The 26,356-nt window shown below is 42.8% G+C and overlaps 1 protein-coding gene across 3 annotated transcripts in view; it reads right to left on the reverse strand.

Annotated features, from left to right (window-relative positions):
- Positions 1 to 26,356, reverse strand: part of RAD9A (RAD9 checkpoint clamp component A) — a 215,201-nt gene that overhangs the window by 123,607 nt on the left and 65,238 nt on the right. For all 3 annotated transcript variants that reach the window (XM_073597289.1, XM_073597287.1, XM_073597288.1), the window contains 2 exons: positions 19,276 to 19,382; positions 3,390 to 3,454 (listed from right to left, as the gene is read on the reverse strand). In XM_073597289.1, the coding sequence (XP_073453390.1) occupies positions 3,390 to 3,454; positions 19,276 to 19,382 (172 nt within the window). The remainder of the gene's footprint in view (positions 1 to 3,389; positions 3,455 to 19,275; positions 19,383 to 26,356) is intronic.

Here is a 26,356-nt window from a genome sequence, read left to right on the forward strand (position 1 = left end):
ATTGTACCCAAAACAAAATTTATGTTCTTTTTTTCCCTCCACAAATAGAGCTTTCTTTTGGTGGTATTTGATCACCTCTGCAGTTTTTATTTTTTGCGCTATAAACAAAAAAAGAGCAACAATTAAAAAAAAAAAAAAAAAAAATAGGTTTTCACTTTTTGCTATAATAAATATCCAAGAATTATTTTTTTAAAAAAACAAAAATGTCTTCATCAGTCTAGGCTAATGTATTCTTCTACATATTTTTGGTAAAAGAAAAAAAATAGGGGATAGATTTAGGGCATTTTTATTATTTACTTTTTACTAGTAATGGCGGCGATCTGCGATTTTTAGAGGAACTGTGACGTTCACTTTTGACACTTTTTGGGATCGTTGACATTTATACAGCCTTTAGAGCTAAAAATAGCCACTGATTACTGTATAAATGTCACTGGCAGGGAAGGGGTTAACACTAGGTGGCGATCAAGTGGTTAAGTGTTCCCTAGGGAGGTGTTTCTACCTGTGGGGGCAGTGTACTGACTGTAGGAGGAGTAGAAAGATCATTGTTCCTGATCACTAGGAACAGCAGATCGATCTCTACCCCAGTCAGAACGGGGGATCTGTCGGTTTACATACACAGATCCCCGTTCTGGCTCTCTGTGGAGAGTGGCCGCCGATTCGCGCAGGGGAGCCAACCTGCCGCCGTATAACGACAGCGGCTGGTCGGCAAGTAGTCGTTACCGGTTCCTGACCAGCCGCCGCAGTTCTACTGCGGCAGGTTGGCTACCCTGGGCAAGCCGTCGTAGCTGTACGTCGGCCCTTTAAAATGCTGTAGGAGGCGTGCGCGCAATATTGCAGTACCGCAAAAAAAAGATCGCTGCCATTACTAGTGAAAAAAATAATAAATAAAAATGCCATAAATCTTTCCCCTATTTTGTAGACGTGATAACTTTTGCGCAAACCAATCAATATATGCTTATTGCTTTTTTTTTTTTACCAAAAATATGTAGAATACAAATTGGCCTAAACTGAGGAAAACTTTTTTTAAATTTGGGATACTTATTATAGCAAAAAGTAAAAGATGTTTTTCTTTTATTTTTTCAAAATTGTCGCTTTTCTTTTGTTTATATTGCAAAAAATAAAAACCGCAGAGGTGATCAATTACCAAAAGAAAGCTCTATTTGTGGGAAAAAAAGGACGTAAATTTTGTTTAGGTGCAATGTCACATGACCGCACAATTGTCAGTTAAAGCGACGCAGTGCCGTATCGCAAAAAATTGCCTGGTCAGGAAGAGGGTAACTTCTTACAGGGCTGAAGTGATTAAAGGGGTTGTAAAGGCAGAAGGTTTTTTTATCTTAATGCATTCTACGCAATAAGATAAAAGGCCTTTTGTGTGCAGCAGCCCCTCTCAGCCCCCTAATACTTACCTAAGATCCCTCTCTGTTTAGCGATATCCACGAGTGTCTCAGCTGTCAGAGATTCTCCTTCCTGGTTGGCTGAGACACAGCAGCAGCGCCACTGGCTCCCACTGCTGTCAAAGTCAGCTAGCTAATCAGAGAAGAGAGGGGGTGGGGCCAGTTCTGGGCTCTAGGTCTGAATGGACACAGGGAGCTGTGACTCAGCCTGGGTGCCCCCATAGCAAGCTGCTTGCTGTGGCGGCACTGAACAAAAGGGAGAAGCAAGGATCACAGAAGAGGGTTCCGAAAAGAGGAGGCTGCTCTGTGCAAATCCACTGCAACAGAGCAGGTAAGTATAACAGGTTTATTATCTTTATAGGGGAAAAAAATAGCCTTTACAATCACTTTAACTCTGTTCAATTGCAAACTCAATGATCTGCCTGCCAGTTATTGATGTATTGACAGCTTACATACCACTGACAGCTGCCCTTTTTTTGTTCTGGTTTACACAACTGTCCAGTAAGTTATATTTATATTATCCCCCCCCCCCCCCCCAACAACACAAAAACAAAAAAAAACAAAATACACAATTAAAAGTGCACAGTCCTAAGTATTGTAATATAACTCTTTGGAAGGAGAACGTGGAGCAGCAGGTACTGCTGACTTTCATATTGCCAATCCGGAAAGTGCATCCTAGGAGCCCAAAACCACCTATGGATACTCAGACATCCTGACAGGGCAAAGGCAAAATATTCCACAGTGCAATGCACAATGCTTAGCCACTTCCTGCCCGGCCTATAGCAGATTGACCGCTGAGAAGTGGTTCTGTTATCCTGACTGGGCGTCAATATGACATCCAGCAGGATAACATGCCGGCGCAGTATGTCAGTCTGACACGCCGCAGCTCTGATCGTGGTAAGGAGCCTCTGACAGAGGCTTCCTACCACATGATCAGCTGTGACCAATCACAACCGATTATCGCGTGAACCAGGAAGTGCCGACCAGCGCTCTCCCTGTCAAAGGGGGGGTCTGTGCTGATAATCAGCACAGCCCCCATCAGATGTGCCCATGAGCTGCCAATCAGTGCACCCTCAATAAAAGACTCTGTGCCCACTACAGTGCCAGAGCCCGCCACAGTGCCAATCAGTGCCCAGCCGTAACACTTGTCAGTACCCCATCAGTGCTGCCCATCAGTACCACCTGTCAGCGCCCATCAATTCTACATATCGGTGCCGCATCAGCGCCCGCCAGTGAAGGAGAAAACAATTTTTTTTTGACAGAAGCTTAAAAAAAAAAAAAAAAAAAAAAAAAAAAAAAAAAAAAAAACCACACGCACCTTTCTAAAATTTAGGTTGTTTTTTTTAGTTTGTTTAGCAAAAAATAAAAACCCCAGGAGGTGAATACCCACAAGAGAAAGCTTTATTTGTGGGAAGAAAACTATAAAAATGTAGTTTGGGTACAGAGTTGCATGACCACGCAATTGTCATTCAAAGTGCAACAGCGCTGAAAGCTGAAAAATGTCTTGGGCAGGAAGGGGCGAGAGTGCCTGGTGTTTAAGTGGTTAAAAGGTTTAGTTCATTTTTACAAAACAAAAATGTAAACACTATCCACTGATCCCCTGCTGAGCAGAGCGGGCAGATGACAGGCCCGTGTCCGCTGTGTTTATACAGAGCAGACACAGCCCGCTCTGCTCTATGGGCGGCCAGGTGTAAACGCAAAATGGTCCTTTCAGCGAGCTCTGTAGAGGACTGGGTCCTCACTTAGGATGCTGGGATGTGCCAATGCTATGATAGCTATTAGCATAAGAAGGATCTCTGTGCTGAGATATGTTTATTTTTCTTTTTAATGTCTTGGTACCTGGTCTAACCATGTTCTTTTTTATGGCAATAATAAAAGAAACAAGGTAAGGTTAATAAACTTAGGAACTTTAACCTTTAAAAAAAAAAAAAAAAAAAAACACCCCAAGTCGACAGTAGCTGCCATACTTTTAAATCACAATGTACGAAGACTCACCATCCAGCGCTATCGAAGTGTATCGAGATTGGGAGACAACTGGACTCTGCAAAACCAAGAAGACCCTGAGGGTAACAAGAAAACAAAAAAAAAAAAAAAGCTAACTGTTCTGCAATAGAATGCACAAAATGCATAAATGGTTAAGTATTATTTAACATAACAGATGAAATAACGGTCAGACAGATTTCAGGTTTTTCTGCAAAACTGGATCATAGAATGGTGCCCTACAAAATGCAGGACAGTGAAAACTTTGCAATAGCATTGTGGTAAGAGACAGAAAATATTGCAGAAAAAAAATTTAACCCCCTGTAGATTTCTGGAGGTATAAACAGGTGGGAATTCAACGCATAAGTGTACAAGGAAGACAAATAAGTCCATTTTGGGTTGAGTGAGCCATTAGGTTTCTTGAGGTTTAGCTGGGTACACACAGGCTGAATATCAGGTCAGTGTGTACAGCTGCCTGTCTGTCAGAAGACTGTTTCACAACCTTTAGTTTGACTTACCTGAAATGCATACTTTTCTTACATCAATGACTCAATCAACTGAAGCTAGAGGGGCAGCAGATCAGCCAGGCAAAAGCAATTTATGGAGGAGCTCACCAATAGAAACCCCAATAGTTCGCTTATGAAAGATTTACTTTAACCAGCTAGTGTCTGCAACCGTAGATCATCATTCCCAAGCAGAGGTCCCAATGCTGAGGAAATCTAATCTCTATGCATTATTTGACAGCTCATGAAAGGAAATTACATTGTTGAAGCATGAAATAAGTGGATCACCTGTCTGGATGTGCAATGCGACAGATGTATGTAGACCACAACACTGGATGTACAGAAAAAAAAAAAAAAAATTTGGCAAGTAAGAAAAAAGTAAACAAATGCTTCTAAAAAGGGTGTATATAGCAGTTTTCCTGGTTCTACTTTAACGGTATGTCCATCAATTTTAAAATATTATTGCACACTCCCTGGACTGACAGCCACCCCCTTCAACCTACTTTCAGACTGATGACTCAGGCCATAATTCACACAGCATTAAACACATCTCTGCTCCTACTAATTAAGCATGTATTTATTTATAATGTACAGTGTAAGGTACCATCAGGGAAAAAAAAAAAAAAAAAAAAAAAGAGGACTGGTCAGTGACGTCAGTGTTGCAGCTCCTGCTCACCGTTTCTTTGCCGACTCACGAAATTGTTTTACAACAGTAAAAACTCTAGTAAGGTGCTGTTTCACTATGCCAGAGATGCTGCCTCTACAGCTGACTAGTGATATTCTATTTCACATAGGGACACCGGTGGGCACAGATGAGGCCGCACTTATGGGCACAGATGAGGCCGCACTTATGGGCACAGATGAAGCCGCACTTATGGGCACAGATGAAGCCGCACTTATGGGGCTGCACTTATGGGCACAGATGAGGCCGGACTGATGAGGCTGCACTTTTGGGCACAGATGAGGCCGGACTGATGAGGCTGCACTTATGGGCACAGATGAGGCCGGACTGATGAGGCTACATTTATGGGCACTGATGAGGCTACATTTATGGGCACTGATGGACACTGTCCACTGCTTTACTGACACCGTCCACTGACAAAAATCTGTAGGAGGGGTTTCCACCATCCCTGTAAAGTTAAATTTTTTAGGTCTTATTTTAAGTTTGATGTGCATTATGTGATGTTACATATCAGAGACCGTTAACGTGGCAATATTGAAGTTTATTTTGATTTCCATACATTAGGAGGGTTCCACCAATATTGTGTTATTGATTAGTTGGTTAACGCTGCACTTTTGTTTTTTCTCATGCTGAACTTTACTTAAATTTACCACATGCTGAAGTAAAGCAGTATGGTTCGGCTCTTTCTTTCTGTGGTGCGGCTAGGGATGTGCTCATATACGCCACTGTACAAGCACTGATTGCCATTAGAAAGATCTCAAAGCTACAGCAGGAGGAAGAATATTTATAATGCTGAATTACAACAGAGTACAGTGTGTATAATATAGAATAATGGGCTTGTGTCTACAGTTTGGTAATGGATTGCATAAAAGCAAGGGCAATATGTTTATCTGCTGTTGTGGTTGGAGGGGGAGAGCACAAACATGTGTTATAAGACTGTAACCTACATATCCTGCTGTGTGTTACTAAGTAGCATGGCTGGCTTGCTGCAGAATGAGGGGCTTGATTTATGTTGAAGTGGGCTTGTTCACATTTAACATGTAGAGGCCTAATGTACTCGCCCACATTCACTGCAATTCCCAAAGATTCATGGGAAATGTAGCTACTTTTCCTGTAGCGAGGATATCATGTAATCCCTGTTCTAACAGCTCCTCCTTGGCAGAATACATGCTGCATTTTTTGAATTACAGAGAGGACATCCTGAAAATTCAATTAGACTTTTCTCTTCAATGGTATAGAATTTCACAAATGTAATAACGGTTTATGTTTTGTGTAGGAGGTATACTAATGGGAGATTTTTTTGCCAATCCCGGAACTCTGCTTTAAGTGTAAGCCATTTTAAAGTAGATTCCCCTAGGGGCTCAAAGGGTTCACTGGCAAGCACTTTAAGAACTAGGGATAAACCCCAAAGGGCCATCTGTTTGGTTGACTTTAGGGTAGACCTGGCCATTGCTAAGAGAAACCTCTTGATTAAGGGGCTCTCAGCAAGTCTTCTATCCAAGAAAACTGACAGGGCGGCAACCTGCATCTTCAGGGTACCAATCGACAAACTTCTGTCAATGCCACTTTGGAGAAAATCCAGAATTCAAGGAAGAGAAAAAGGAATAACTACTCCTATTCCTTTGCCAGGACCTGAAAAATTAATGGGAAGATTTGAAAAAGTGACCTACTTATGGCTACCAAGTATAGTGTCAATCACTTTGTTTGAATGGCTTTTCAGCTGTAGGATGCGACGTCAGCTTCCAGGCTGTCAAACAGTATATCTAAGGGCATGGATGGTAAATCGGTCCCTGCAGCAGTAGATCTCTGATCTGGAAGTGTCCAGGGAGGGACTGCGGACAGTGCTTTCAGGGCCAAGAACCAACTCCTCGGCCACCAAAGGAGCGATCAAAATCACATTTGCCAGTTCCAGAATTAGCTTTCAGATCACCATATGCTAGGCTGAAGGTCCATGGGAAGGTTAATGCATCTGACCCTAGAGACTACCTATCTCGCTCTATGGAAATAAAGGTCTGCACCTTCTGTCTGGATGCAAACAGATCTACCTCTGGGACACCCCATCTGTAATTTCCCTGAAGGCCTCCGTATTTTATTCTCTAAATTTTTTGCGGATTTTCACACGGCTCAGCTATTCTGCTAGAATGTTCTATGACCCCTTAATGTGTACTGCTGCAATAGAGAATATTGTTGTCTCTGCCCAACTCAGGATCTGTTGAGACAAATAACAGGCTGTCTGAGCAGGGGTCCCCGTTTGTTCAGATATGCCACAACTGTGGCATTGTCTGTAGACCAAAACTTCTGTGGCCTGGATGCCGGGTTCCAATGTCTGCAAAGCTTTCCTACTGCAAGAAGCTTTATGTAATTTGTGACAGGCATGCGAAAGGAGTTTGGTGGCCAGAAGAAGCAGATCAGTCTGCCGAGCGGGCACCCCAACTCCAGAGACTGGGGTCGGTTGTAATCTTGACTGTAAAGACCTGAGACCATAGTGTATCCTGTCTATAAATGTTTTGATTGTTCTCACCAAAACAGGTCCAGAGAATCCTAAGATGGAATGGAACTACCCGATTTAGGGCACTCCCCTTTGCGACTCCATGACCCGAGGAAAAATGCTGGAAGGGTCCTGGAGTGCAGCTAAGCCCATGGAACTCCTGGGATAGCTGTTGTCAATAACTGTAATCTGGCGTACAGAAGCTTGTTTAGTAGGAAGTGGATGGAAGGCGCGTGATCAGACGCTTACATCAAGAAATGTATGGTTTATTTATGTAAAAGAATACAGACATATAGTCATATAGATATAAAATCATACAAATACTACATAATATTATAAAAAAAGGAAAAACAGGTAACAAAATAAGTACTAGGAAGTTAAAATTGGGGTGTGCCCATACTGAGGCAGGTATTTAAGAAAGGCTGACGCGTTTCAAGGAAAACCTCTTTATCAGAGCCAGGAGAACTGGAGCACAGTCTGTATGGGCCGGTAGGCCGACATGTCTACATGGGGAGAGGTGGTGTGGCTAGTAGGAGGATGTGTCCTGTGATGAACAATTTATTATTCCAAGTTCCATACCAGTCCACGTCCAGGTGTTCTAGATGGGGTATAAATAAGAACAATATATACCGTACACTACAGACTGTAGACGTAAGATAAGTTTACATTGAAAAATGCATTCAAAAAGGTCAGATGTGAAAACTTAAAATGATAAAAAGTAAATATAAATATATTAGAAATAAAAATTACCATATCAGTACAAAGAATTAATGATAGGTAGTGGGATTTTGAAGCACAGAACATGAGAGTTGTTCCCCCCCCCCTTTCATATGCATATATGTTTTTTATGCATTTACATGCGTGTGTATTATGCACGTGTATGTGTATGCATGTCTATGCATGTATGTGTACACGAGTATGTGTGCGTACACTTATGTATGCGTAGATTTTTTTCATTTGTATGTATTTAGACTAGAATCTCATGTTCTGTGCTTCAAAATCCCACTACCTATCATTAATCCTTTGTACTGATATGGTAATTTTTATTTCTAATATATTTATATTATATACTTTTTATCATTTTAAGTTTTCACATCTGACCTTTTTGAATGCATTTTTCAATGTAAACTTATCTTACGTCTCCAGTCTGTAGTGTACAGTATATATTGTTCTTATTTATACCCCATCTAGAACACCTGGATGTGGACTGGTATGGAACTTGGAATAATAAATTGTCCATCACAGGACACATCCTCCTACTAGCCACACCACCTCTCCCCATGTACACGTCGGCCTACCGGCCCATACAGACTGTGCTCCAGTTCTCCTGGCTCTGATAAAGAGGTTTTCCTTGAAACGCGTCAGCCTTTCTTAAATACCTGCCTCAATATGGGCACACCCCAATTTTAACTTCCTAGTACTTATTTTGTTACCTGTTTTTCCTTTTTTTATAATATTATGTAGTATTTGTATGATTTTATATCTATATGACTATATGTCTGTATTCTTTCTTTTACATAAATAAACCATACATTTCTTGATGTAAGCGTCTGATTACGCGCCTTCCATCCACTTCCTACTAAACAGTCCTTTCCAGACCACCCCTGGTCAGCTAAGGCAGCGGGACATGCTCCATCATCTCCCCCAGTCCTACCACTGACTACAATACTACCTTTGTTTTACAGCAAACGATCTCACAAGCGCAGGAGTATTTTTCACCATATCTTGTTCACACTTTTGTACAGAAGCTTGTGAAAGTAGATTGAATGCCTGAACTGAAAGAATAATTTTCCTCACTGTTTCTCCTGTAAGAAAAAGTTTTTGATGGAGTCTGAGAGGGGACCAGGAAGGATGTTGACCGATTCCCCAGCCCAAATTCTGAAGGGTCTGGAGAACCAGAAATAAAATCTTTGACCAGTTTCTGCTGATCCTGAGCCAAAAATGAACAAGTCGTCCAAATAAAGGGACGATCGAAATCTCCCATAGCTGTAGAAAACATAACTTTGGCCATTATTTTTATAAAGATTCTCGGGGCTGCTGAGAGACCAAAAGGGCAAGGCTCTGACTTGCCAAATGATGTGAAACATTTTTTGTTAAGGTTGCCAATCTCAGAAACTGCTGATGACCTTGAAAAATAGGTACATAAAGATAAGCATCTTGGAGGTGCATGGTAATCCTAAGCATTTCTTATGTAAAAGATTTCGCACCGTGTAAATACTTTCCATACGGAATTTTCTGAACACCAGAAACTTGTTCAGCAAACTTACTGTAGATTGATTATCATGCGAAAAATTGCCAGGAGGTTTCTGGACAAGGAAAACATGAGAGTAGAAGCCCTGGAATTTCTCATCTTCTGGAACCGGAACAACCACCTGTTCTGATTCCCACTGGGAAATCAAATCCAACATCGCCTGTTTCCTTACATGGTCTCTTGGCAGATGGGTGAGAAAAGATCTACGGGGTGGAGTAGACTGAATTCCAGCCTGTAGCCTGATTTTAGGATCAGAAGTACAAAGGAAGTTTCTGTAATTTCTGCCCACTGACTGAAAAACAGGGACAATCTTTCTCCTACCCTTGGCTCGACATCATGCAGTGCTCTTGGCAGGGATGTTAGTAGTAAAGAGTGCTCCACTCTTTGCTTTGTTTCTATTAAAAGGACCACTTATTTACTTTGGCTTTTATGTGACCTACAGTGGGAGAAATTATGTGATCCCCTGCAGATTTTTGTAAGTATGCCCACTTACAAAGAAATGAAGGGTCTATAATATTTATCATAGGTGTATTTTAAATGATAGAGAGAATAGTTACCAAAAATCCAGAAAAAAAACACATGATACAAATATCATAAATTGAGTTTCAGTTCCTTGAGTAAAATAAGTATTTGATCCCCAAGCAAAACATGACTTTGTATAGGATTAAGGTCTGGAGACTGGCTAGGCCACTCTATGACTTTAATGTGCTTCTTCTTAAGCCACTCCTTTCTTTCCTTGGCAGTAAGTTGTGGGTCATCGTCATGCTTGAAGGACCCATTTTCAGTGTCCCGTCTGAGGGAAGAAGGTTTTCATCCAAGATTTTAACATACATGGCCCCATCTATTGGTCCCTCAAATGTAGCAAAGTTGGCCTCTACCTTAGGCAGAGAAACAACCCCAAAGCAGAATGTTTCCGCCTCCGTGCATGGAGCTAGAGACCGAGGGCAATTGATTGTTTTTTTGTATTTCTTCCACTTGCGAATAATCACTCCAACAGTTGTCTCCTCACCAAGCTTCTTGCTGATGGTCTTTTAGCCCATTCTGGCCTTGTTCAGGTCTACAATCTTGTCCCTGATGTCCTTTGACAGCTCTTTAGTTTTGCCCACGATTGTGGATTTGAATGGATGAAAGATTCTGTGGACAAGTGTCTTTAATACACATAACGAGTCCCTTAAGGCCCCTTTTTCACACAGGGCACATCTGTTTTGATGGACTCCGCTTGCTCAGCGGGGATGGATCCATTGATCTCCGCATGACAGGTTCGTCTCCGCTCACTGTGCAGTGATGGACCTAACAGAGCCACACTGTCAGTTTTCATCCTATCCGATGGATGGAAAATAGGGTCTCCATCCGACTGGATTTGGCGGACCGAATCGAATAGGGGCGGATGTCACAGCTCCATAGGAGGTGAATGAAGCATCCGATCAGATCCACAAGAAAAAACGGACAGGTGGACGGCATGTGTGAATTGACAGGACTAATCTTTGTAAAACATAAGCACTGTAGCCAGTCAGGAGCCAGAATTATTGTTGGTTGGTAGGGGATCAAATACTTTAACTCACTGAGCTGAAACTCAAATATTTAAAACATTTGTGTTATGTGTTCTTTCTGGATTTTTGGTCGATATTCTGCCCTTATTTGAAATTAAACCTATGATAATTATAGGCCCTTCATTTCTTTTGAGCAAACGTACAAAATCTGCATGGGATCAAAATTATTTTCCCCACTCTAAAATCTGGTTTACCCTGAGGGCAATGAAAAGGTTTCTTATTACGAAATCGTCTTTCGTAGGAAATTTTATACCCTGCATCAAAACTGTCTGTGATATCACTCCAGGGACTTGACACAGATTGCACGTCTAGCCAAGTTGACAAGAGCAGGGGTGTTATCAGCATCCATCTGGATTAGTACCCTTACACAAATGCTGCCTGCGGACTTGTTCCGCTGCAGAGACCAAAGAGACGTCTAGTAGTGAGAGCACAGCCTCACTAGTGAGGGTCTTACAGCAGCGGTAGCCCTGCACACAGTCTGTACAGGCTCCCAAGAGAAGGAATCCTCGCAGCCAGAAATGTGTCACGTCACTTCCGGTTTCTTGCCACGTCACCAGAAGCGCATCTTAGGACGCCATCTTGGTACACCTGAAGAACAGTAAGAGAACTCAAAAGGCCATATGTCCCGGAAGTGAAGCTGCCACCATGTTCAGATTCCTAGAACATGCTTCTCTGGCTGCACCATCGTGGCAGAGCCTTAATTGACCGGCGAAGTGTGGCAAGTACAGCAATAGAGGGAAATACCTTCTAGAACAAGGCATACAGACTCCAGGCACACCTGTTCTGAGCACCTAGAATGGGGTCTTGTAACCACAGCCACCAGAACCAAGGAACAAAACAAACATTGCGGTGTGTACTCCTGGAGGCTTCTAGAAACACAAAACAAGTGAGGTACAAGGTAGGGGGCCTTTGAGACTGATTTCTGTTTCCACATAAGCTGTCCGGGGGGGGGGGGGGGGGGGGGGGGATTAAAAATAAAAAAAAAAGCTTATACAAAAGCTTTCCACATGTAAAAGAAAAAAAAAAAAAAAAAAAAAAAAAAGGATTTTTTCATCATACTTACCTGTAAAAATCCTTTTGGAGTACATCACAGGACACAGAGTTAGGCTAATATTCATTACCTACTGGGACTTCCCAGAGCAATAGTCTTGAGGGGAGGGAGACCACTTGATAACACTTTGTGAACGTATGCACTGAAGACCAGTTAACAGCCTTACAAATCTGAGCCACAGATACCCAATGGCGTAAAGCCCAGGAGGTTCCTACACTCTTAGTAGAATGAGCTCTCACCCTGAAAGGAGGAGCTTTATGTTTCAGACCGTAGGCCTGAATGAGCAATTGACGGACCCAAAGGGCAATGGAAGTCTTTGAACCTGCCTGCCCCTTCTTGAGTCCTTCTGGTAAAACAAAAAAAGGAGTCTGATCCTCGGATCTCCGCAGATCTAGACAAACTGACTGCTCGCACTACATACAAGGAGTGCAGTCATCTCTCTTCCACCGAATGAGGCGGAGAGAAAAAAGGCAAAACAATGTCCTGATTCAAATGAAAGGCCGACACCACTTTTGGCAAAAAGGATGGAACAGGTGGTAACACGACCCTGTTGTAGTGAAGGATCAAGTATGGTTCCCTGCAGGAAAGGGCCAACTCCGATACCCTTCTAGCCGAGGTGATGGCCATCAGGAAGGCTAGCTTGCGTGACAGCGAGATTAATGGAATTTCCTTAAATCAAGTCAAACAGTTGTTTCTGTTACATAGTAATATAAAAGAAAAAATTTGCCCTGTGTGTAAATAAATGATGATGATTCCAAGTGAAAAAAAAAAAAAAAAACACACAGCAGCACTTACACATATGTACACATTATAACAGAAAATTAAAAAATCAAAGTGTTGCGCTGTTATTCCATGATATATATTATATATTTATATTGTATATCTATAATCGACTAAAACTTGCATCCCCTAAATGCAGTATCACTAAGAAAAAGCTTCAAACCTTGGAAAAAAAAACATATCCACACCAGAACATTGTTCTGATAACAAATGTGCTCTTATGTCTTCAAAAAGAATACAAGTAACAAGCAAGCGAGCCAAGGAAAGAAGAGAACACCACCATGTTACAGGGTAATCACTGTGAGGGATATCTATCTGGAATCCAATCAAGTTGGCTGGACAGCTAAAGTGGTTATACCTGTAGTGAGGGGTGAATGCTCACTGAAGTGCTTATAGACCTTGAGAGGTCTTAGTATCTGGTAAGCAGATATTTTTCCCATACTTATCCTGTGGGGAGCACCAGGTGTCTGCACCGATTGAAATTGGATTGACACTTAAAGTTCACTATGTGGACTTTTATCCCTATTGTGGGGTCACCAGTATGGTATTTGTACATTGAAATCCCCTCTCAAGAGCCTTTTCTCCAGAGAGAGAACCTTAACCTTTCCTCATAACTAAGGTCCTCCAGTACCAGGTTTAAGTCCCAAGGACACATAGGTGACCCAGTGGGGGGGAAGCACACTAGTTACCCCCTGTATAAAGGTTCGGCTCGGTGAATGGGAGGCTTTGGAAGAATACTGACAAGGCCGAAATCTGACCCCCGATTGTACTCAAAGCCAGTCTGATTTCCACAGCCGACTGTAGAAGAGGAGAGAGAGAAAATTCTCCCAATCACGTGTTTCCGAAGATGCCATTTTCTGGCTTCACACCAAGCAATATAGGCTTTTCAGATCCTATAATAAATCTTCCTAGTGACCGCTTTTCTGGCATTCACTAGGGTAGACACCACCGGTCCCAAGATGCCGCGATCCTTTAACACCCTGGCTTCAATAGCCATCAAGTTTAGAAACTGTAAATTGGGGTGGAATATAGTACCTCAAGACAGTAGATCGGGGCTGCGTGGAATAGTCCATGGCCTGTATATTGCCAATCTCACGATCTCTGGGAACCAGGGCCTTCTGGGCCAGGCTGTTGCCACCAGGATGACTAGAACCCCCCCCTCTCTGAATCTTGTACAACAAAATGTGGAAGGAGAGGGATTGGGGGGAAAGCATAAACCAGGGAGAACTGGTTCCATCGTACTACTAGAGTATCTGCTCCGATTGCCAAGGGATTCCTTGTTCAGGACACAAACTGCTGTAGTTTGTTGTTGAACCTGGATGCCAATAGAGCGACCTCTGGCCATACCAAACGCTGGCAGAATCCCCGAAACACGTTAGGGTGTAGGGACATTACCCCCGGGCAGATCTGCTGGCGGCTGAGATAATCTGCGTTCCAGTGCTCTACTCCCGGGATATGGACTGCCAATAGAACCGGAACACATGTCCCTCTGCCCAGGTTAATATATGGTTCACCTCCTGAATTGAGCGGCTCCTGGTGCCACCCTGGTGGTTGATATAGGCCACCGTAGTGGTATTGTCATACTGAACCCTGATGGGGCAGTCCTGAAGCTCCACCATCCAGGACCATGGAGCCAGACGTACTGCCCATAACTCCAGGGATGTTGATGGGCAGGCTCTGCTCTTGACTATCTCCCCTGAGCTGTGAGCCTCTCTAAGGTCACTCCCCAGCCCAAGAGACTGGCGTCTGGTCAGTACACTCCAAGCCTCTGGGAGGAAGGATCTTTCTTTTTGCAGGTTCTGATCCTTCAACCACCAGCTTAGGCTTAAGCGTGCCCGGGGAGATAAGGACATGGGGTAATCCAGGGCTTGTGCTCTCCTGTTCCAAGCCGACAAAATGTCTTGTTGTACAGGCCTGGAATGGAATTGAGCGTAGGGAACTTCCTCGAAGGAGGACACCATCCTTCCCAGATAACTCATACAGAGCCAAATGGAGGGTTGCCTGGTGCCCCTTAACTGTGCCTTCAGGGCACAGATCTTTATGGGTAGCAGAAATACCTTTGCCTGGATCGTATCCAGGATCAGACCTAGATACTTGAGACTCTGAGCTGGTCTGAAGGCTGACTTTTCAGTTTTTTTTACTCAGCCCAGGTTTTCTAAATACCGCACTGTGCAGGCTACACTGTGTTCAAGCACCTGTAACGAGTGATCTCTGAGCAGGAGGTCATCCAAATATCCGAACACCAGGATTTGTAAACAATCAAGGTGCTGTGGCAAGCCCGAAGGGCAGTGCCACAAACTGGAAATGACGTTCCTCCACTTCAAAAATCGCAGGAACCTTTGATGAAGCTGAAACATAGGTACGTGAATAGATGCGTCCTTAAAACTGAGTTCCACACAAAAATGGATCTTCAGCTTTTCGGAACCCTCCCCCCCCTCCGGTGTCACATTTGGCACCTTTCGGGGGGGGGGGGGTGCAGATACCTGTATAAGACAGGTATTTGCACCCACTTCTGGGCATAGACCCCCACTCTACGCCACTTCCTGTCCCCCCCGCGCTGTCTGCTGGGAGACACACGGGTCCCAGAGACAGCAGGGACCATTCGGATTGCGCAGCCAGTCTTCCAACTGAAATGAGGCTACTACCGAGCGGACTGACTCCATCCTGAAGGATTGGATTAACAGATGTTGGTTCAGGGATCTTAGGTCCAAGATTGGCCTTATGTCCCCATTTGGATTTAGAACCGTGAACAGGTTTGAATAAAACCTTGTACCCCTTTCGGACCCAGGGACCTGTATGATTACTCCCTGATGCACTAACTTCTCTAGTGCTTGAAACAATAAGTTTCTTTTTGGAGGATCCGCAGGAACTTTGGATCTTGGAAACCTCCGTAATTCCTTGTAACCGCGGGACACTGTTGAGGTGACCCGCTTGTCCTGCACCACTGTTATTCAAATTTGTGCAAATTGGAGCAGCCTTCACCCCACCCGATAGAGTTGGGGGCGTCACCTCAAAACGATGGCTTGGTGCTGGGTTTAGAAGAGTTCTGGACCCAGGGTTTTTTTCTGACCCTGGCCCTCTGACTTGCCCCTGGCTCTAGCGCCCTGTTGGCAGCGGAAGCACCTTGGCGCTGAAATACCTGAGGAAGTCCGCAAGGTTTTAAAACGAGGGACGCCTGGTCCTTCTATTTACAGGAAGTAAAGAACTCTTTCCTCTGGAAAACTTTTGGATGTATTTGTCCATATCATCACCGAACGTTCCCCATGAAAGGGGAACCCTGCCAAAAACTTCTTACAGGGAAGCTCAGCTGACCAGTTCTTAAGCCACACAAGTCTGCGCATGTGTACAGACAAGAGAGCCAAACGAGACACTTGCTGTATAGAATTCTTTAAAAGGCATCTGCAGCAAAACACAGTGCTCGAGGAATATCTGCCCTATTTTCAGCAAGATCATCCTCCTGGTTAGGTCTGTCAGGCCTGACCTGATCCTTTACGGACTGGAAGACTCCAAATGCTGCAAAAGCTGGGCAAATAAATGAACTGGCCAAGGAAAAGGAAGCCTTTAATAATGACTCCAGTTTCTTGTCAACAGGGTCTTTCAAACCCTGTGCGTTATCCACTGGACAAGTTAAGTTCTTGTTTAGGGAGAGACTGCCCCATCTATAGCTGGCATTTCTTAATGAACTTTTCTTCCATGGGATATAAAAGGGAAAACCTCTTAGGAGGAACCAAAATCCTGTCAGGCTGTTCCCAAAAAGTATACACCACCTGTTCAGTTACCTCTGCAGGAGGTAACTTAAAGGCAGTACAAACTATCTCGATAATGCCGCGTACACACGAGCGGACTTTACGGTAGACTTTGCCCGGCAGACTGGATTTCGTCAGACAATTCGATCGTGTGTGGGCTCCAGCGGACTTTGTTTTCTCAAAAGTTGGACGGACTTAGATTTGAAACATGTTTTAAATCAATCCGTCGAAATCGAGTCCGGTCGAAAAGTCCGCTCGTCTGTATGCTAGTTCGACGGACAAAAAGCCACGCTAGGGCAGCTATTGGCTACTGGCTATGAACTTCCTTGTTTTAGTCCGGTCGTACGTCATCACATACAAATTTGACGGACTTTGGTGGATTGTGTGTAGGCAAGTCCGTTCATTCAGAAAGTCCGTCGTAAAGTCTGTCGAAAAGTCCGCCGAGCAAAGTCTGCCGTAAAGTCCACTCGTGTGTACGCGGCATTAGAGTCTGGATCAAAAGCCTCTGCGACTGAGAGGCTGATACCAACTGGACATCTTCTGGTCCAGATTCCTCCGAAGCAGACTCATCTGCTGGGCCATCTCCTGAGTCCTTAGCATCTAGCTCTTCCCCTTCCTCCACCCATTTCAGCTTCAAATGGATCCAATCGGTCAATCCCTCGATTCATTTTAGAAGCGTGCTGGGACTTCAAGACCTGGAGCTCGAGAGAGCTCAAACAAAACATGCCCATCCACCTTGCAGACACTGGTAAAAAACTGAAGTACTTCCTGCATGGGAGGGGTTATACAGGGGATCACTTCCTGTCTAAAGACCTTTGGTCTATCAGTGTCCATTCACCTGGAGATGAAAAATAACCCAGTAGGTAATGAATATTAGCCTAACTCTGTGTCCCACGATGTACGATAAAGAAATAATGGAACCTAGTCGGTAGGGATGAGCTACATGTTAGTTACGTTCAGACCAAACATTCGCTGGTTGAACAATCAGCTGATTAACAAACTTTTGGGAAATTTGGCAGGAACGGCGCCAAAGAATGTTCTATAATGCATGGCCAAAGGCATCACTAGGCAAAAGTTTTGCCCCTGACCTCTGCTCAGGTGCAAGATTTTGGACAGTGATGGTTTGGACCCAAGCCCTTTGTCAGCATGTTGGGAATTTAGTGTGTGTGGAACAGCTAACTTTGCTTTTATGGAGAAAGCGTTGATTAGTGTAGTGTGCTGCTACTGCTTTGTGCTTTACACAGTTCACAGCGATATACAGTACTATGTTCACTGCTGTATATTTGATACTTATACTTTGCAGTGATTTGCAGTTTGTGTGGCTATGGAGAGTGGAGTTTAAGCCCACATGCATTCACTGTGATTTCTTACAGCCCAACAGTACTTTTAGGACATTTTTTTTGTGCGCATCAGGTTCTGTTGCGGTGTTCCTGTTACCCCTTTTTGTTGTTTCTTTGCTTTTCCTCAATAGTAGTTTTTTTTTCCCTTTTGCCAAGTGGAAAAAAAAATGTAAAGTTTTTTTTTTTTTTTTGTAGTGTTTTCATGTGAGTGTTTGGGGATAATTTTCAAAATTTCATTCTGTGTTTGAACTTTATTTTGTTTTTTTATTTTGATATGGTTCATTATTTATTTTTTACGGGGATCAACAACAGCAACAGCTTTGTAAATCTATTGGTGTCACCACAACAGCTGCCTTTTGCAGTGGATCACCGCAGCTCACCACAGTTTACAGTGCACCCCTTTTCTGACATACAGCTCTTCCAATAGCAGGAAATAATAGTAGGGGGTAAGCCCCACTCTATCAGAAAAATATCTGGCAGGCCTTTCACTTTTACTCATCCACTTAGAACATATCCATGTCCACTTTTTCATACATTCTTGCAAGGGGTTTAATCTACTCACCACACAAACACACACACACACACACACACACACACTAGGTGTAATGATACTATACTTATTGGTATCCTATATTATTACAGCTTACCTTCCATTGTTCTTCTCTGGTCCTTGTGTGCATCCTGTCTCCTATTGCAACCATTCGGCCAAATCTGTGTCCAGAACTGGGATTGTTTATAAACTTGGCAGATTAAGGGTGACTCACCACTCAACACTAAAATGTAGAATCTACCTACAAGTCTGCATTATTTTTAATAATATCGCTATATTACTTACAGGTTGTACATTCCATATAAATTGTCCTGGGCTGGAGCTAGAACCAAGAGCTTTTGAAACATGTTGGTCAGTCAATGCTATATAGCTGGATATAGATTGTGGGGCTATGGATATTGAACAGAAACTTTGTGATTGCATACAACTTAAATCAGGCATTGCTTTTATGTGAAAATATACGTTATGATCTTTGTACAAATAAAATGTGATTTTTACGGAATTTTTGTTTTGTTGAATAGTGCCTAAAATGTTAAATTTCTTTGAAAAGTGTTGCAGTCTGTACGATTTTGAAAAAAAAAAAAAAAAATGATGCTTTTTAATATTGTGATTAATATTTTTTTCGCTTTCTGTATTTTTTGTTTTGAAGAAGTCTGTAGTAGTTCAGCAATAGTAGTTACACCACCAAAAAAGCTAAGACATGCTTGGAGTAGGAGTTATACTGGGTTTTTTGTTCCAAAGAGTTCAAGTCCTCCTGTAGGCGGCAGTCTATAAATTGTAGCATACTCAAGTGAATGATAAAAGTAACAATCATATGCATAACAGTATCCTAACTCAGAGGGAGTAATGACAGGTCAAGCTCATAACTCTAGCTGAACTGATTAAAGTAAGGTTAAAAAGGTAGCTAAAGTTACTAGATTTCACAATATATTGTGGGAAAATGCTTAAAGGCCTTCTTACCCTGAACTCCCGCAAGCAAAACGTGATCTGACTCTGCTTTTTCAACTGATACACCAGGAATTCCTCTCTGCTTAGGGACAACTCTGTTAGCATTGCCTTGCTGGGATCTGAACAAGAAGAAGAAAAAAAAAACCACACAAAACAGTAAGAGCACCGCAAACACACTAAAGCCTCGTACACATGATCGGATTGTTGGCAGACAGAGCGTCAGACTTTTGTTTGACGGGCCTGTGCCTGGATTTTGTCTTGCATACTAACGGCACACAATTGTCGGCCAACAAACACGAACGTAGTGACGTACTACGTTAAATTTCAGCTCCTGAGCGCCACTCTTTAGGCACCTTCTGCTAATGATGTGTTTGGTGAGCATTGATTCCGAGCATGCATGTTTGTACTTTGGATTTGTGTGACGGACTTGTGTACACACGATACAAAAATCTGACAACAGACCGCTGTTCGCTGAAAATTTACTAGCCTGCCATCCAACATTTGTTCGCCGAAAGTTGAACAATTGTCTGATGGAGCGTACTAACGGCCAGATTTTAGGCAGTTTGTCATCAAACAATTCCCTGCCGAAAATCCGATTGTGTGTACGAGGCTCGAGTCACACATTAAAGCGGGGTTCCACCCAAATTTTGAACAATATCTGTATGTATTCTCTTCCTTGCCTAGATGCTGACATGCCGTTTAAAAAAATTAAAATCGCGTAATTACCTTTTATTTTTCTATTCTTCTTTGCACTTCCTGGTTCTCCTCCCGTGGGAGTAGGCGTGTTTCTAGCCTCTCCCAGACTCCGCACAGAATCCTGGGAGCTAGTCTCAGGCTTCCCAGGATGCCACTGAGCATGTGCGGGAACGAGCAGTGAATGCTGGGAGCACAGCATTCACCACATCCAGGAAATAAATGCTTGTGGGCTTCAAATGCCCACAATGAAGATGGAAACCGCCTACAGTGAATAATATGTTATTCTTTCCGACGAAATCTGACACAGGCGGACATATTACACACAATATGTGAGTATGTAATGCTGAGAAGAAAAGTTTGTGAATGAACTAAAAAAAAAAAAAAAAAAAAAAAAAACGATAGATAGGTGGACCCCTGCTTTAAGAGCACTACAAACATAGAAAGTTATACAGCAGACCTTTTTAAATAAGCTGTGCTGCCCAGCCAGTTTCCCTCTTTTTCCTGCAATCAAAAAATTACAGCTAGAATCTGATTGAATGCAGTAGGCTGGCTTGACAGCACTCCTAATTTTTATATTTTAGGTCTGGAGCCAAGCTGGGATTTCCACATCGTGCCAAGCTGAGTTTTAGAGCTTTCAGGGCACACTGTAGAGAAATCAAAGCACAGGTACATGCCAACTCCTTGTGGTGCTCCCCTCATGTTCTTTATATAGTTTTTGTTCTGATGATAGGTTTAAAAAAAAGTTAAACTAAAAGCCTCTGCCCTAGTAAAAACAAAAACTTCGATTGAGGGCTTAATTACTCTTTGTTTTTACTAGGGCAGAGGCTTTTAGTTAAAGAGGAGGATGCCTATGTGTACATCATGGGTGCTAGCCAGATACAGGATGCTAGGCATGTGGAAAACTTTATACCAAACTAAAAATGGTAACAACTGCAATGAGGTCAGAAACAAAAAAAGGTTAAGAATTTTGAACCAAGATATTTACCAGGGGTTGGTGAACGGGCTATATATAATGTATAATACAATTTCAGGTGGCTTTAAAGTATACATCCACTTTTGAAGTCAAATTTGAGAAAGCCTCACTATGTATGTATATGCTCCTATTCACACAGGATATCTAAAAAAATATGAGTTATCTTTTAGCATTTCTGAAGGAGTTCAAAGGGAATCTGACACAACAGAAAGGCTTAGGAGAGGAAGAGTTCCCAACTATTAAAAGATGGCTGTTAGATTTGTGTATAAATATTCGTAAAAAAAAAAAAAAAAAAAAAAAAAAAAAATCGGTAAGTTTGACAATGCCATTAGAGACTGGAGGAGTGTTTGAAAGTGCTTTCATTTGCTTTTAACATTCCATTTTTCAAGAAATTGAATTTTCCAAACAAAAAATACACTAACTGTTAGGCCCCTTTCACATGGGGCAGATCCACTGGACAGACTCCGCTAGCTCAGCGGGGGATAGCTTCGTTGATCCCTGCTGAGCAAGTGGATGACAGGTCCATCTCTGCTCACTGTGCAGGGACGGACCTGTCAGAGCCCCGCTGTTCTCTATGGGGAGATCGGATGAAAACATACAGCCTGTCAGTTTTCATCCGATCCGATAGACGGATGGCAAGTGTATCACCATCTGTCTGTTTTTGGTGGATCCTATCAGATCCGATGGCAGGCAGGTGTCAGCAGAAAAATCGACGCCGACATCCGCCTGCCCATTGAAGCCAATCGTGTAAAAGGGGCCTAAAGCCTCGTAAACACGATCCGATTGTTGGCCAACCGAGCGTCTGATTTTTGTCCAAAGGGCGTGTGCCAGGAACTTGTCTTGCATATCAACGGAACACAATTGTCAGCCAACAAACACGAACGTAGTGACGTACTACAAGGAATTTCATCTCTTGAGCGCCACCCTTTAGGCCCCTTCTGCTAATTTTGTGTTTGGTGAGCATTGATTCCGAGAATGCGCGTTTGTACTTTCGACTTTTGTGTGACAGACATGTGTACTGACGATCTGAAAATCAGACAACAGACCGTTGTCCACCGAATATTTACTAGCCTGCCTTCCAAAATTTGTTTGCCGAAAGTTGGACAACAATTGTCAGAAGGAGCGTACTAAAGGTCAGATTTTAGGACAACAGTCTGTCGATAGACAATCCCCTGCCAACAATCTGATCGTGTGTACGAGGCTTTAGAGTTTCGTTTTGAGAACAGTTTTCCATCCAGCTTCTTCGTTTTTTTTTTTGTTTTTTATTAATCACTATGGTCAAAAAATGATGGTCAGTTTGACTCCATTAACCATTACAAAAATCAAACAAAGGTTCTGAAAATGGAAATTAAAAAAAAAAAAAAATATATATATATTTCTGGTGTATGGCCAGCTTAACATAGAATTCAAAAGGAAAGCATCTAAATCATTAACTTTTTGTTTAGACCATGTTCAAATCTAGTTTATAAATGGATATGCCCCTTCCTAATCAATGGCACCACAAAGCTAGTTCTAGTTCATGCCCTGGTCACTTCTCAGCTGGACTACTTCAACTCCCTCCTCATGGGATTACCTTTACATAGGCTAGATAGCCTATGATCTTCTTCAGTCCATTATAAATGCTCTTGCCAGGTTCATCCAACTTACCAACCATTCAGTGTCTGCTACACCTCTCTGCCAAACTGGCTGCGACTCACCCAAATTAAATTCCAAATACTAACAACCACTTACAAAGTCAGCACCGAACAACATCACTAACTTAGTCTCAAATTACCAACCAAATCGTTCTCTTCGTTCCTCCCAAGACATCCTGCTCTCTAGCTCCCTCATAATCTCCTCCCATGCTCGCCTCCAAGACTTTTCCTGAGCCTCTCCTCTCCTATGGAATGCCCTACCCCAATCTGTCTGACTATCTCCTACTCGGTTTGCTTTTAGACAATCCCTGAAAGCCCTCCTCTTTGAGAAGCCTATTCTGCTCCTACCAAACTACTGTACTTTTATTTTCTCCATCAGATCATCCCCCACAGTTATTACCTTTTGTATCACTTGACCCTTCCTCCTTGATTGTAAGCTCTAATAAGCAGGGCCCTCTGATTCCTCCTGTATCAAATTGTATTGTAGCTGGCGCCATTCCATGAGCATGTGCAATTTTAAAGCGTGACATGTTGGGTATCTATTTACTCAGCATAACATCATCTTTCACATTATACAAAAAAATTGGGCTAACTTTACTATTTTGTTATTTTTTAATTCATGAAACTTTTTTTCCAAAAAAAAAAAAAAAAAAGCGTTTGAAAAATTGTTGCGCAAATACACAGTGCGAGATAAAAAGTTGCAACTACCGCCATTTTATTCCCTACGGTGTCTGCTAAAAAAAAAACAAAAAAAAAAAAACAAAAAAAAAAAAAAAACATATGTTTGGGGGTTCTGAGTAATTTTCTAGCAAAAAAAAAATTATGATTTTTACATGTAGGAGAGGAGTGCAAGAATAGGCCCTGTATGGAAGTGGTTAATTATGGCAAACAGCTCCCCAGATCCCTCATAAACAAAGAGCCAAGTAGAATATTTCAGTGCTGGAGTTATCAAAAGAACATCTAAAATGGTAAGCGCGTCTTCATTTTTTTCTCTCACTTATGCTATGAAAATAGGGACACATAGTAACAAATATAAAGTAGGTGTTAACAGTACAGCAGAGGCAGATAAGGATATCAGTTAAAGAAGTAAACCCTAATGGGTTTTACTTCCTCTTATTTCCTCCTGCAAAGTAAAAGCAGAATGGGCTAGTATGCATCGCATACTAGCCCATTATGTTGCACTTACCTGCAAACTAAGCCTGCAATGTCCCTGCTGGTGGACGCATCCATATTCACCCCTCTTCCTTCCGGGGCCATGGACTCCGGCTCTTTGACTTGCCTGGAGTCGCGTGACGTCACTCGCATGGGAGCCGCCAGTCACGACACGAGCCCTTTAGAAACAGCACGATCGTGCCCTTTCTTCAGTGCGCATGCGCCGATGACGGCAGCACAATCGTATATGGTAAATCTCCTAAACTGTGCAGGTTTAGGAGATATTTTCAGTACCTACAGGTAAGCCTTATTATAGGTTTTCCTGTAGGTAAAAGTGGTGCAACTTGGTTTACAACCACTTTAACAGCATAATAAGCCATGTTTGGGTTTTACTAAGGAGCATTGTTACCCTAGGATGAGAAGTGTGTTAATGGCAGGGTCAGTATAAACAAATGGCAACCACCCCAACCTATAACTGGCCTTTGCAGCAAGGAGCACGCATGTCAATAATATATTTAAAAAAAAAAAAAAAAAACACACCACACACACTAAAACTGGCTTTACATGCAGCAACTAGATAGGGCAGTCAAACTTTCCATTTTTTATAGAAACTGCAAAAAAATTGGAGACATCCAATCTACTTACTAAAGCTGGGTACACACGGGCCAAAAATAGTAGTTCCGGCACGAACTGGGCCACTTTCCGCCCACATGTACAGCGCCTCGGCCAACAGAAGCCTGACTAATGACCAGCTTCCGTTGAACAAGCATGCTGAAAAACCAGCATCCGATCAGCACTCACAGCCAATGGCTGCAGGTGCTGATTACCGTGGCGCGGGGGGGGGGGGGGAGTGATCTTCCCATGTGTACCCAGTTTAGGGTAGCAGGATAATGGTTAAAAACGGTTAAAAAGGAGAAGTCCAGCCAAAGATTGTTTGGCTGGGCTTCTCCTACGGATCCCAGGAGTGAAACTAATTTTGCACTCCTGTGACCCGTTTTCAGCAGACAGCGGGCTGAAGTCTGCTCTATGCTGACATCACAGAAATCAGTCTAGGCACCGCGTCCTCGCGACAAAGTCTGGATCCGCCAGGTGCCTGGACTGATACCCATCTCAGCGAGCCATTGAGAGCCTGAGACAGCCACTCCCCACCTCTCCACAGCCCAGCGCTCCAGTGAGCGTGGGGGGGCAGATCGGAGAGCTGTTGATTGACAGCAGCTCTCTGCTTGGGGAGCTGAGAACTGAGCCATCGGCGGTGTTCAATCACTTGGTTCTCAGTGCAGAGGCGCTGGGGGACAGATGCAGCATTGGAGCAATGCTGCATCCACCTAGGCAAGTATGATTCTGGAAGAAAAAAAAAAAAACAAACATACTTCTCGTAATACTGATTGAGAGCAAGTTAAGTTCCACTTTAAGTCAGAACTCATACTTGTACAAAGTCAACAATTCAAGTATTGAAGTCAGTGGATCAGCAGGACACCTCACAACCTGACATTTTCAGGAGGAGAGATAAGCCCCCATATTTCTCTTGGCACATTTATTTTTTATAAGAAAAAGCATATCCTGCTTGCGTGAGCTAAAATCAAATGAATTCCAGGAATTAAATGCTACATGAATCATCTGGCCTTACCCCATGGATGGATGTATGGATGGGGGTTTGCTTTGAATAATAAAAATAAAATGGAATCGCATTTTAAGTTTCTGGCCTTAGAAAATAATATCCAGGATATCATAGCCTTATTTTCACCTCTTATACAATTACCAGAAAGCCTTATTATGTCCTTTGGTCAGACCCCAATTTCCAGATCAGCAGATGCACGTGACTGGACTTGCAGTGTGGAGTGCTGAAGCTTATAAATGCTGCACGCACACTCAGTAAATCAAGCAAAGATTGTAATCTGTACTTAGTAGTGAGGTTAAACTGTTGTATACATTTTATTGCTCCAGAATCTTGGGAGTGGGGGGGGGGATCTTATTTCAAGAAGTCCACCACACAAAACGTATTCTAATGCTGTGTGGAGGATAGTGGGTGCCTGCTGAGTTACTATACTTGTTCCTTACCTCTTATGTTTTCCTCCCTTAAAAACAAGGCCTTTATGTTGCATTGTTAGTTTCCACCCTCTACTGGTGCCTGAAAGATGTAAAGACTGAGAGGCACAGAAGGCCAGAGGAGCCCTGTGTGCCAATCTGCGTTATGGCCAAACAAAACTATGGCCGAAATAGCTGCAGAAATGCCAACCCTGGGTGCAGGGGCTCTATTCGCATGACCCACTAAGGGGTTACATGCCAATGGCAGCAGCACTGGCAGCTTCCAGTTTTTTTTGGCAAAGCTTGAATTGAACAAACTAAAGCTAGAAGCCAATTGGTTACCATGCACTGCCGCACCAGATTTTGCACTCTCCAGTTTTAGTGAATCAATTCCAGTGTGTTTAGGCAGTGTTTAAAACTGCCTGCAGGAAACCACTGCTTTTTCTGGCAATGTTATGTTTACCCAACAAAAACTACCAACTTCTAGGTGCTACCAGCTTGCAATTAAGAGTATGTAGCCAAAACAAGTGAAATTCGCTAACCCAGCTGCTCAGACATTCCACTAGGAGTTGTGGAATAATAATGTGCGTTTTCTAGCATGTACCCAGCATCC

This window comes from Aquarana catesbeiana, linkage group LG08 (genome assembly GCF_042186555.1).
Source record: "Aquarana catesbeiana isolate 2022-GZ linkage group LG08, ASM4218655v1, whole genome shotgun sequence".
In the NCBI taxonomy this organism is placed as follows: domain Eukaryota; kingdom Metazoa; phylum Chordata; class Amphibia; order Anura; family Ranidae; genus Aquarana; species Aquarana catesbeiana.